The following is a 10943-nucleotide window of genomic DNA, read 5'->3' on the forward strand; positions in this document are numbered from 1 at the left end:
AAATATCTCCTTACTGTTTCCCCCTGACGCATTTATGGTAATTACTTTTGCCGATGCTTTGCGGCAAGCTTAAGCCTATTGCGTGCATTTGAACGCAGAACTCTTCAGCTGCGCTGACGGCACACACCATACATACTGCTGCTGGACACTAAACACCTTCGAGCCGCTCTTGACAGTCTCGGTAGCACGGTCTCATGTTATTTCCACCAGTGCGGCAATTTTTTTATCACTAATTGATGGATGTCTAAAATATAAAAATACGGAGAAGCCTAAAACAGGCCAGAGGCCCGGCCCACGTCTGAACTATGACGTGAAAATTTTCCCGAAGTCCAGCCCGAGGGGCGTAAAAAAAAGTCGGGGCCCGTCGGGCCTGGGCTGAAATGCAGGGCTCTAGCTCTGATCTAGCACACAGAAAACGATTTGACTGAAAATTTATCAGAAGAGATGAAAGATAGATATTGGTCATCTACGCAATTCAGAAAACATACCTTTTCTGCATTAGGTATGTTTTTTTTTTCTTTCTTTTTTTTTACTCTTTGTACAGCAGTTATTGTTCATTCTAAATTTTTTGAATGTAGAATATGTGTTACATAAATACATGAAATGTAGAGCATATAAAAAAGTGCTCGTGGCTCGTCTGCCAGTGGGTGGTTGTGCTGTTACTCCTTTCGAGCCGAAGTTCACAAAACTGGGTGTTATTTATGGGGAGTAGAATTATTTATTTATTTCAATGAATGTAATCGATTAGATATCATAATATTTAGGCTATAATATTATAAATTAGGTTGGTTTGAATTACTGACGTAATATGTAAATGATATGCATGCGGCCCGCGAGACTTGCACTTGGACCATAGTGCGGCCCGGTGGAAAAAAAGGTTGAGAACCACTGATCTAAATGAATGAAGCTCAAATAATAAATATGAAATAAAACTCCTATAAATAAGAGTTAGTCTGATATGTCTGAATTTACTCACGCATTCTTCCTCTCTAGATTCTGTAAGTTTCCCTTCAGGTTGTTGTAGGCTGACGCTCGAGCCTTCAGGTCGTTGTCGATCTGTGAGACTTGCTGTTGAACAGCAGGGGCAGCGAGTTTCATTTAAAACAGCATCTGAGGCGTCATTCAATCACCAGAACGGCCTAACTCCGTATCAATAATAAATAAGGCTGAGATTTATATCAAATATGCACAAATATGACCAACGAGTGACAAAATCAGAAGAAACATTGTGAATATTGCAATGACTTTCATTTTACTCTCAGCAGCGAGTGCTACAAGTACGGTCATTGCAGATTTTAGTCCCAAAATTCACATAGAAATCATTGGATCAGATCACTTGCCTTGGATACAATCTCAGAAATGTTCTTCAAGGATTGTTTGATAGGGTACTTGGCCATGTCCCACTGGAATCTTGTGACGTAGGTGACCAGATCGACTAAAACACAACAAAGAAAACGAGAATGAATGCAACAAAACCGGCACCAGCGTCTGATCATTTCATACCACAGATACCAGTGACTCTCACCTCCATTAGCCAGCAGGTTCTCCTGGACTTTATCTCGACTGTCCTCCAACACGTCTGCCATGTACTGAGCCACCTTCTTCACCACACTGTGAACGGCATCAAAAGACATCACAGCCCTCCGAAAACTCTCTCCAATCCTCCAAAATGGGACATTCTCCAAGACACAGAAGTCATCAAAACATCACACATATCGGATGATTCAGAAACGCTGAGGTGTCCAAGAAACCTAGTTTCATTTAGCAAAATGGCTTCTGATAACATCAAAATAAAACTTTTTTTAAAATGTAGAATTTGCCAAACCAGGCAAAAATAAAATACAGGAAATATATCAGACACATGGTCTGGAGATGCTCCAAAATGACTTCTGTGCATGCAACTCAGGATTGATTATGTTAAAATAACGTAAGGCTGACAGTAATATTACCAAAACAATATCAAAGCTCTGAGGCAAAACTTTAATTGAGGAACATTTTTGACTTTTAAATGAACAGGAAAAAATAGAATCTCACATCGAAGGATGAGCTACAAGTCATGCAATTTAAACATGATCGCAAAAAGGGAAGCTAGCACGTCACCAAACTGCTAATAACTAATTTTAGGCAGATGCTGCAGTAATCTCACCTCTATATGAGATTCCTCACCACACAAAAGTAAAGAAACGCACGCAAGGAGTTTTGACTGAATTCTGACCATTGATATGTCATTGCTAGAAAACACAACAACTCAAATCTGCAAGATATTTGATTCTTTTAGGCAGAAAGGCCTTAAAATTTGTATTATTATTATAGTCAAGCATCACTATTACTACACTGAAAAAATGTAGTATAGAAACTATTTTCATTCAGAAATGACTCGTAAAAAAGAAAAAAAAAGTGACATTTTGAAGTAGAAATACTGAAATAATCTCTTGTAGTTTCTCCACTAATCCTGGTTTTATTTACAACTTTAAAAAATTTGTTACACTTTATTTTAAGGTGTCCTTGTTACAGTGTAATCATCATACATTTGAGTACTGAGTAATATTAATTAATTATGTGTACTTACTATATGGTTAGGGTTTGGCTTAGGGTTACTTGCATGTAATTATGCATAATTTGTTGTTATTATAATAGTAAGTAGATGTAACGTGAAACAAGGACACCTTAAAATAAAGTGTTACCAAAAATCTAGCATATTTAGGGTGAGCAACTCAAAAGCCCTAACCCTAAGTGTTAAAGTTTGGTGCATAACTCAACCCACACATTTTGTGTAACAGATAAGAATGATTACAGTTTAAGAATTTCATCTGATGGACAATAAACCCCCCAAAAATCCATATGCTGAGATTGAATGAGGGACCTAGAAAGCCTAGAATCTAAAGATGGAGGCTTGGGAGTCAAGATCCACCTGTTTATTTGGGACAGAAAGCACCCTAGCAACCACCCATAGCATCTTATAAAACACAAAAATATCCTTAAAACATCCACACACTGTGAATATTCATTTTGCGTGAAAACTGTGAAAATACATTGGAATTGCGGTGCTGAATGTAAGCTTTACCTCTCGACAAAAGCGTCCAGCTTGGCCAGCTCATCAGACAGCCCCACTAGGACATCTAATGTCCCGACCTGCAGCGTTTAGAGAAGAGAAACACTTTGATCACCATCCAGTATAATGAAGCAATACAAACACAGCCAGGCTGGATTTGATCAGCATCGGCTCGTAGAGACATCAGGGGCCTCCGGCGCTTAGAGTGGCGCCGCCTCTGTTCTCATCCTGTCAGGCGGAAAGTGACTGGTCAAGATGACACAGGCCAGCAGGGTCACTGGACCCTGGGCAATAGGAACGAGACTTATGCATTTGCTCTGAAAAAAGCTCATTTTAGTTGCAATCAGAGGAATCGTGCATGCAAAATACCACATAAAGATAGTGTGAACATTTTAAATTTTAAATGCTGCAAACAAATTGTTGTATTGAGAGTTTTGAAATTGAGATTGCAATAGAGTGCATTAGCGCCCGTCCACTTTATCAGCAGCATTGGTTCTGGAAGTATTTTTGGTTTCACTTTATTTTGATGGTCCATTTAACACATTGTGTTAACTGTAAGTAACATAGCACCTATATGTCTACTAATTCTCATTAGAGTGTTAGTAGAGTATTAGTAGAATGATAGGATTATGGTTAGAATAATTTATATGTACTTGCAAAGTTACTTATAGTCAGTAGAATGTCTGTTTGGAGACCATGACAATAAAGAGATATTAAGCAGACAGTCTACTAATACTCTAATGAGAGTTAGTAGACAAGTAGGTGCAACGTTACTTATTGTCAACAGAATGTTCAAAAGGGACCATCAAAATAACATGTTTCCATTCATTTTTTCCAAAGGGGTTTTTAAAAAGTCTTTGTTAAAGCATTATAAGACATGAACCAAGCAAACCAGCTACGAGGAGAATCACAATGTTACAAACTTTGATTTGAAGCAAAAACTTTGAAATTCAGATAAAAAAGACAAAGGTACAACAAGACTATGTACTTTACAGCTTTGGTGAGAGAAAGAACTACAATCCCATGAAGCATTGGAATGACATAATAATGGTAAACTATAAAACTATTCATTTAGAGTTGTTGATTATATCTTTAGAAACAAGTTTATTGCAATATATATATATATATATATGTGTGTATGTATATGTATATACACACACACACACAAATATTTACGTATGTTGACAGCATAGCAAGACTGACTTGATTATATCATTACAACAAATGTGCTTCATGGGAGTGGGCGAAGCTAAAAAGTCCTTTAATGCAATTTGACTCCCTTGATTGGTGGAATTTTCTGAACAGCATCATGGGTAATGTAGTTTTCACCACAAAATCCAGCTGTTACACATGATAATTAAAAAAAAAAAATGAATGGATGGTTTCCACAAAAGCATGTACCATTGATTAACAGCCTTGGAATTCACAGTAGGTTTGTCTTTATAAGGTTTACAAGTTATAGTTAAATATCCATTTCCCAATGGAGAAAACAAATTAGTTTTTACTTCCAGAACCTGACTGTGGCACCCCATTGAAAACAACAAATAAAGAAGAAATCGGTAATGCCAGAGCCTGAAAGGCTGCTCCGCTCAGACTGTAGAAAGAGGAAGAGGAAGAGGAAGAGAATGTGACCTTGAGATCGGGAATGTTGAACTTGTTGTTGGTGGAGAGGTTGTTGGTGCGAGTTGTGGCGGTCATTATTTTGTCCCATGTCTGCTGGCAGGTCTTCTCTCCAGGAGCAGAAATCAACCAGAACTCGGTCATGGCTGCTGAGGAGCGACAAATGGAGAGTCTAAAGCAGAAAGAAATTAATATGCTCATTGAAATGTACAAACTCCATACTGCAGTCCACCACCAACTCTATCAAAGATATTTAGGGTAGTGTTTACAGACATTAAAATAAATACAGAATCAAGAAAATGCAACAAAACTTTCATTAATAAAAGCCTAAACAATTACACTTTTCTGTAATGCACATTTGTACTTGCCCTGCCAACATTTTCACTAGTCCCACCACCAAAAAAATTTAATAAAATAATTTTAGACGTTTTTGGAAAATAAACATTTGTAGTATTTAGGTGAGACACTGCAGGTGAATAGGGTAAAAAGCTTATTGCTTTTTGATTACTGATTGATTACATTGATAATTGCAAAAACATTTTGTATTACACGTTTTCTAAAATGTTAGGTTTAGATATGCAAATGAGTCATTATTTAATGTATAAAATAATTTTAGACGTTTTTGGAAAATAAACATTTGTAGTATTTAGGCGAGACACTGCAGGTGAATAGGGTAAAAAAAAAACTAATAGTTATCGCCTTACTTAACCAGCTGATTGATTACATTGATAATTGCAAAAACATTTTGTATTACACGTTTTCTAAAATGTTAGGTTTAGATATGCAAATGAGTCATTATTTAATGAAATATGCACTAATTTGCATACAGGTCTAGTACAAAAATCTAAACACTGGATGATGTCAGTTTCAAAATTCTGGTTTAATTTTTTTGGACATATTAGAGTCAAAAGTTTTTACAGAGGGAATCTCATTTTTGTCACTCCATAATTCAGAAAATGCTTAGAACGGACAGAAAACACTATATTTTCACAATTTTAGGGGATTAAAATGTTGTATATAATCAAGTTAATTCTATATGAACAAATCCCTCTGTAAAAACCTTCAGAATATAGACACAGGAATAAAAATGTCAAGTTTGGTGTGTGTGTGTGTGTGTGTGTGTGTGTGTGTGTGTGTAAGTGCTACTGAAGTGGAGATTAATGGCTCGGTGTAGGAGAAAAACTCATTTTGAGAAAATGGCCTTTAAAAATAATGTATTGTAATTGAAATCTATCGACACAAATAGATAAAAGTGCTATAAAAGAAACACTTAACAGTGTATTTTGGATGTTTTCTTTCCACTAGTCTGAAAAAAGACTTTATGAAAAACCAAAAAGCCCAAAATCTCAAACTTGACAGGTGCATGAAAAAAAAAAACAGTGTCCTCCCCTTAATTAAAATTTTAGGCTTTATTATTTTGGGATAAGAATGATATTTTATAGAGATTTCTGGCCTTGATTTCCACGTGCATGTCAGATATCAATCATGTGTATTAAAAGATTAAAATTCTCCTCATTGCTGTAAAGCACACAGAATTATTGGTGATAACTTGCAGACAAGTTTTCCTCTACAAAACAATATCTACCCGATTAAATATAGAACCAGAAACGTTTATAATGATAACAAATATTTTCAGTACTTAAAAATGGCAAAAATCAGCCCTGTAAATAAATATTTACTAATTTATTAAAGGGGTCATATGATGCATTTTTAAAGATCATTATTTTGTGTATCTGGTGTAACAGAATATGTTGACATGCTATAATGTTCAAAAAACACATTATTTTTCAAATACTGTACATTATTGTAGGTCCTCTATGCCCCGCCTCTCTCAAACGCTTCGTTTTCTACAAAGTCCCTCCTTCCGACAAGCGCAGTCTGCTCTGATTGGCCAGCTGACCCAGTGCATTGTGATTGGCCGAACACCGCAAGCACGCGTCGGAAATGTAACGCCCCTTACCATAATCGCGAGCTTCATCTTTCAAAATAAATGTAAAGACAGTAAATAATGTCATTAGTTTTACCATCAGTTCAAGCCCCAAAGGGGAACAGAGTCGCGTGACAGACACAGTGATGAAGCTGCTATGTGTTTGCAGTACACAAGCCACGGTTAAGACCGCTGACTCCACTGTGATGTGACTCTCTCTTGCTCTGTCTCTCTCTCTCTCCCTCTCGCTCTCGCTCTCTCTCTCTCTTTCTCACACACACACACACACACGCACACACGCACGCACACACACACACACACACACACGATGCGCAAAACTCCGCATTTGAACAGTCAATAGCGAATACTTAAACTAATAACAAAACAGTAGCTGATTCAGAAGCGCCAGATTGTCATAGCAAAGTCAGAATGACCTCCTCTCCTAGGTTCACGAAACGGTCGTCCATAAAATGCATTGCTGTTCTGTTGTAAGTAATCTTAAAGATTCCTAAATGCATCTACTTCCGGAAGACCAAATAAAGTGCTTTTGCTTTCGCCTAGAAACACACAGCGTCTCCCTGACATGCTGCTTCAACACTAACTGCGGTTACTGAAACCACGCCTTCTTTCTTTGCGTGCACATTTGGGCGCATTATGCAAATATGTCCACATAGTGAGGTAGATATGTGGGGGCGTGTTATTATATTGGTTTTGAGACTTTAGTCTTTGCAACTTCAGGGATCTTATCTATGCACAATCAGCTTGTAACACTCCAAAGAGAAAGGAAAACTTGAAATCGCCTCATATGACCCCTTTAATATTTATTCATTTAAATCCACGTTTTAAATATTATACAGAACTTCCCTTTCACATTTTAAAGTGCAAATAAATTTTGAATAAACTGTCATGTTATTTGACAACTAACAATATATGTTTAATGTCAGAACACATAAATCTGTGCACATCAAAGTAGCAGATCAGATTAATTGTGGACTTGATTGGATCATTTCCTCAAAATGAATGACAGACAGTCACGAGATGAAGCATCAGACCGGCCTTGAACGGACAGTGACCGACCAGAGTAATAATCTCATCAGATTTCAGATGTTTGATCAGTTTGAGGCTGTTACTGATTATGATTTTATATCAGGCTGCCGATGATTCAAACCATTCATAAACAAGCAATATTTCACACACGGTGCAAGAGAACTGGACAAACAGGCTGCATTCAAATCTGCACTACGCCACATTTGAGATGTCTATTATCAGTTAACAACCTGAAAACACAAGTGATTAATTATAAATCACATAAACATAAGAAGAACTCCAGACAGCGCTAATCCACGCTAGCAAATACAGCTAGCGTTAAATCTGCTAACGGTCGTTTCTCCGGCGGAGCTTACCTGATCTCAACGTGAACGAGACGACGCGACGATTACTTGGTAGTTTTAACTAAATAATTGTCAAAGGATCCGTCTTAGGATTTGATATTCATCATAATGACACTCCAGTGTTTCCAAAGGCTTCTCTCACGGTCAGCTGATGGGCTGCTGTGATCTGCGCATGCGCAGCCGCGGGCGACAGCGACACCTGGAGGCCTGTAGGCATTGTGGCAGCTGCTTTCTCCACTTCATTTTTTTATTTTTTATTATTGCATCAACTTTACAACCAAGCAAGGTACAAAATCACATTCCAGAATGCAACACATCTTGTTCAACCTTGGTTGAGCATAACCAAAAACAGAAAAAAAAAAAATAAATACATTAAAAAAAAAATGTACAAAAAACAAACACTAGCTTTCTATTTTTTCTATTCTATCTACTTGTTTTTCTTTGTTTGTGTGTGTCTGTGTGTCTGTGTGTGTGTATGTGTGTGTGTATAATATATATATATACACACACCTTGCTACGTGTACTGTGTTAGGCTAACCGACTGACTTGTCATTTGCACTTATATATTGTTGCTCTTTTGTTAGTTTTGATTTCTTCTATTGTCCTCATTTGTAAGTCACTTTGGATAAAAGCATCTGCTAAATGACTAAATGTAAATGTACATAAGATGCTTCAAAAATAAAATACAACAAAATGGGCTTTTAAATTAAATGATACCAATCCAAGAGAGAAGTCAACCAATTTGAAAGATTTGTAAGAGTTTTACCTCATTATACCATTGAATAAAGTTGGGTTTAGATTTAAACCATCTACACCTGTGAATAAAAAACTTCTCAAAACATAACAGGAAATTAATAACAAATTCAAAATCTTTGTGTTCAAGAAAAGTAGCAAACCTGACTATCTTCACATTGAGAGGCAGGAATTCAGCATCCCTGGCTGGAACATAACCAGTTTTGCGTCTCTCTCCAAAAAGCTTGTACCGTATCACACAAAAAAGAAAGCATGATCTAACGTTTCAATACGTGTTTCACAAAAAACACAATTATTTACATCAAAATTCAATTTCAGTCTTCTCGTTTAGAATCTTGAAACTCGCCTCTTTAGCTTTTGGAGGAGTGGGGAAAGACAAATCATTTTTTCTATTTCTTTTTTAAGTTTCCACCATATCAAAATCTTTAAACATGTATTGGGTTTGGATAACAAGCCTGTATAACACAATTTCTAATAACTCTATTAGTACATTTTTTCTCATAAATATCATAACCTTCTATGGAAAGTTGCCTCAATTCTGGGAAAACTTGGGAACTTCTTTAACCATTAATCTCAAAGCAACTGCAACAGTTCTAATCATTCTATTGTAAATATGAACTGCACTGCAGATGGACTCTCCCGCAAAACTCTCGAAGTAATAGCAGATTTTCATTCTCATCTAAAAAAGTGCAATAGCCCAAATCTCTGTGGATTTCCATTCCTCAAAAAACAGACTTTCTGCCTAACGTTATGTGTCTATTATACCAAACTGGAGTGTTATGAGGCATACAGTTATGTTTGAACTTTCTACACTTAAAATCAAATTTGATTTGCATGAGAACACTACATTTGTTTTGCACCACTGAGCCACCGTAGTACACAAATATACCATATTAAGAAAAAATGATAGGTAACAAAAACTTAATACAGGGAGGTTTTGATTTTTGTCACGTAAATTTACATTGCATAATGGGAAATCCCCCCCCCAAGCACTCTTTTTTTATACAGAAATATACAGCGGAATAATATAATTACATGTATACATTTTTCATAAATTATAATAATAATATATATATATATATATATAAATATACACTGTATACATATACTGTATATATGTATATATATCTTAATACATATATAAAGTATTGTTGTTTTTATTAATAACAATGATAATTTATATTATAACTAGTATTATAACTATAATAATAATTGTATAATTACATTAATTATATTTAATATTTTTTCTATTTTTTTTATATATGTGCGCAAATATTTTCTAGTAAAAATTACAGTTCTATGCTTTCAAATCATTTTAATTCAACTTGCGTTCAAATTTGAATTGCAAGTTTGGACCCTGTTTGCAACCTCAATTCAAATTCATTTCAAATTCAAGAATTGAATTGGAATTTTAAAAATGTGTGTGACTTCATTAAACATATTTTATATTCATTATATGATACATAATTATTTTTATTTTAATGTAACAAAAATACATTTTAATAAATAAGTATATTATTTATCTTTGTGTTCAAGAAAAGTAGCAAACCTGACTATCTTCACATTGAGAGGCAGGAATTCAGCATCCCTGGCTGGAACATAACCAGTTTTGCGTCTCTCTCCAAAAAGCTTGTACCGTATCACACAAAAAAGAAAGCATGATCTAATGTTTCAATACATGTTTCACAAAAAACACAATTATTTACATCAAAATTCAATTTCAGTCTTCTCGTTTAGAATCTTGAAACTCGCCTCTTTAGCTTTTGGAGGAGTGGGGAAAGACAAATCATTTTTTCTATTTCTTTTTTAAGTTTCCACCATATCAAAATCTTTAAACATGTATTGGGTTTGGATAACAAGCCCGTATAACACAATTTCTAATAACTCTATTAGTACATTTTTTCTCATAAATATCATAACCTTCTATGGAAAGTTGCCTCAATTCTGGGAAAACTTGGGAACTTCTTTAACCATTAATCTCAAAGCAACTGCAACAGTTCTAATCATTCTATTGTAAATATGAACTGCACTGCAGATGGACTCTCTCGCAAAACTCTTGAAGTAATAGCAGATTTTCATTCTCATCTAAAAAAGTGCAATAGCCCAAATCTCTGTGGATTTCCATTCCTCAAAAAACAGACTTTCTGCCTAACGTTATGTGTCTATTATACCAAACTGGAGTGTTATGAGGCATACAGTT

The 10943-nt window shown here is 35.6% G+C and overlaps 1 protein-coding gene across 1 annotated transcript in view; it reads right to left on the minus strand.

The window, feature by feature from the left end:
- Positions 1-8172, minus strand: part of LOC107565754 (V-type proton ATPase subunit C 1-A-like) — a 35099-nt gene extending 26927 nt beyond the window's left edge. The window contains exons 1-6 of the mRNA XM_016251022.1: positions 8003-8172; positions 4685-4844; positions 3065-3132; positions 1526-1611; positions 1341-1435; positions 977-1068 (exon numbers count right to left, since the gene is read on the minus strand). Coding sequence (XP_016106508.1) covers positions 977-1068; positions 1341-1435; positions 1526-1611; positions 3065-3132; positions 4685-4816 — 473 coding nt within the window. The 5' untranslated portion in view covers positions 4817-4844; positions 8003-8172. The remainder of the gene's footprint in view (positions 1-976; positions 1069-1340; positions 1436-1525; positions 1612-3064; positions 3133-4684; positions 4845-8002) is intronic.
- Between the last annotated feature and the right edge of the window lie 2771 nt (positions 8173-10943).

Source organism: Sinocyclocheilus grahami, unplaced genomic scaffold (assembly GCF_001515645.1).
Source record: "Sinocyclocheilus grahami isolate Dianchi unplaced genomic scaffold, SAMN03320097.WGS_v1.1 scaffold1024.1, whole genome shotgun sequence".
Classification (NCBI taxonomy): domain Eukaryota; kingdom Metazoa; phylum Chordata; class Actinopteri; order Cypriniformes; family Cyprinidae; genus Sinocyclocheilus; species Sinocyclocheilus grahami.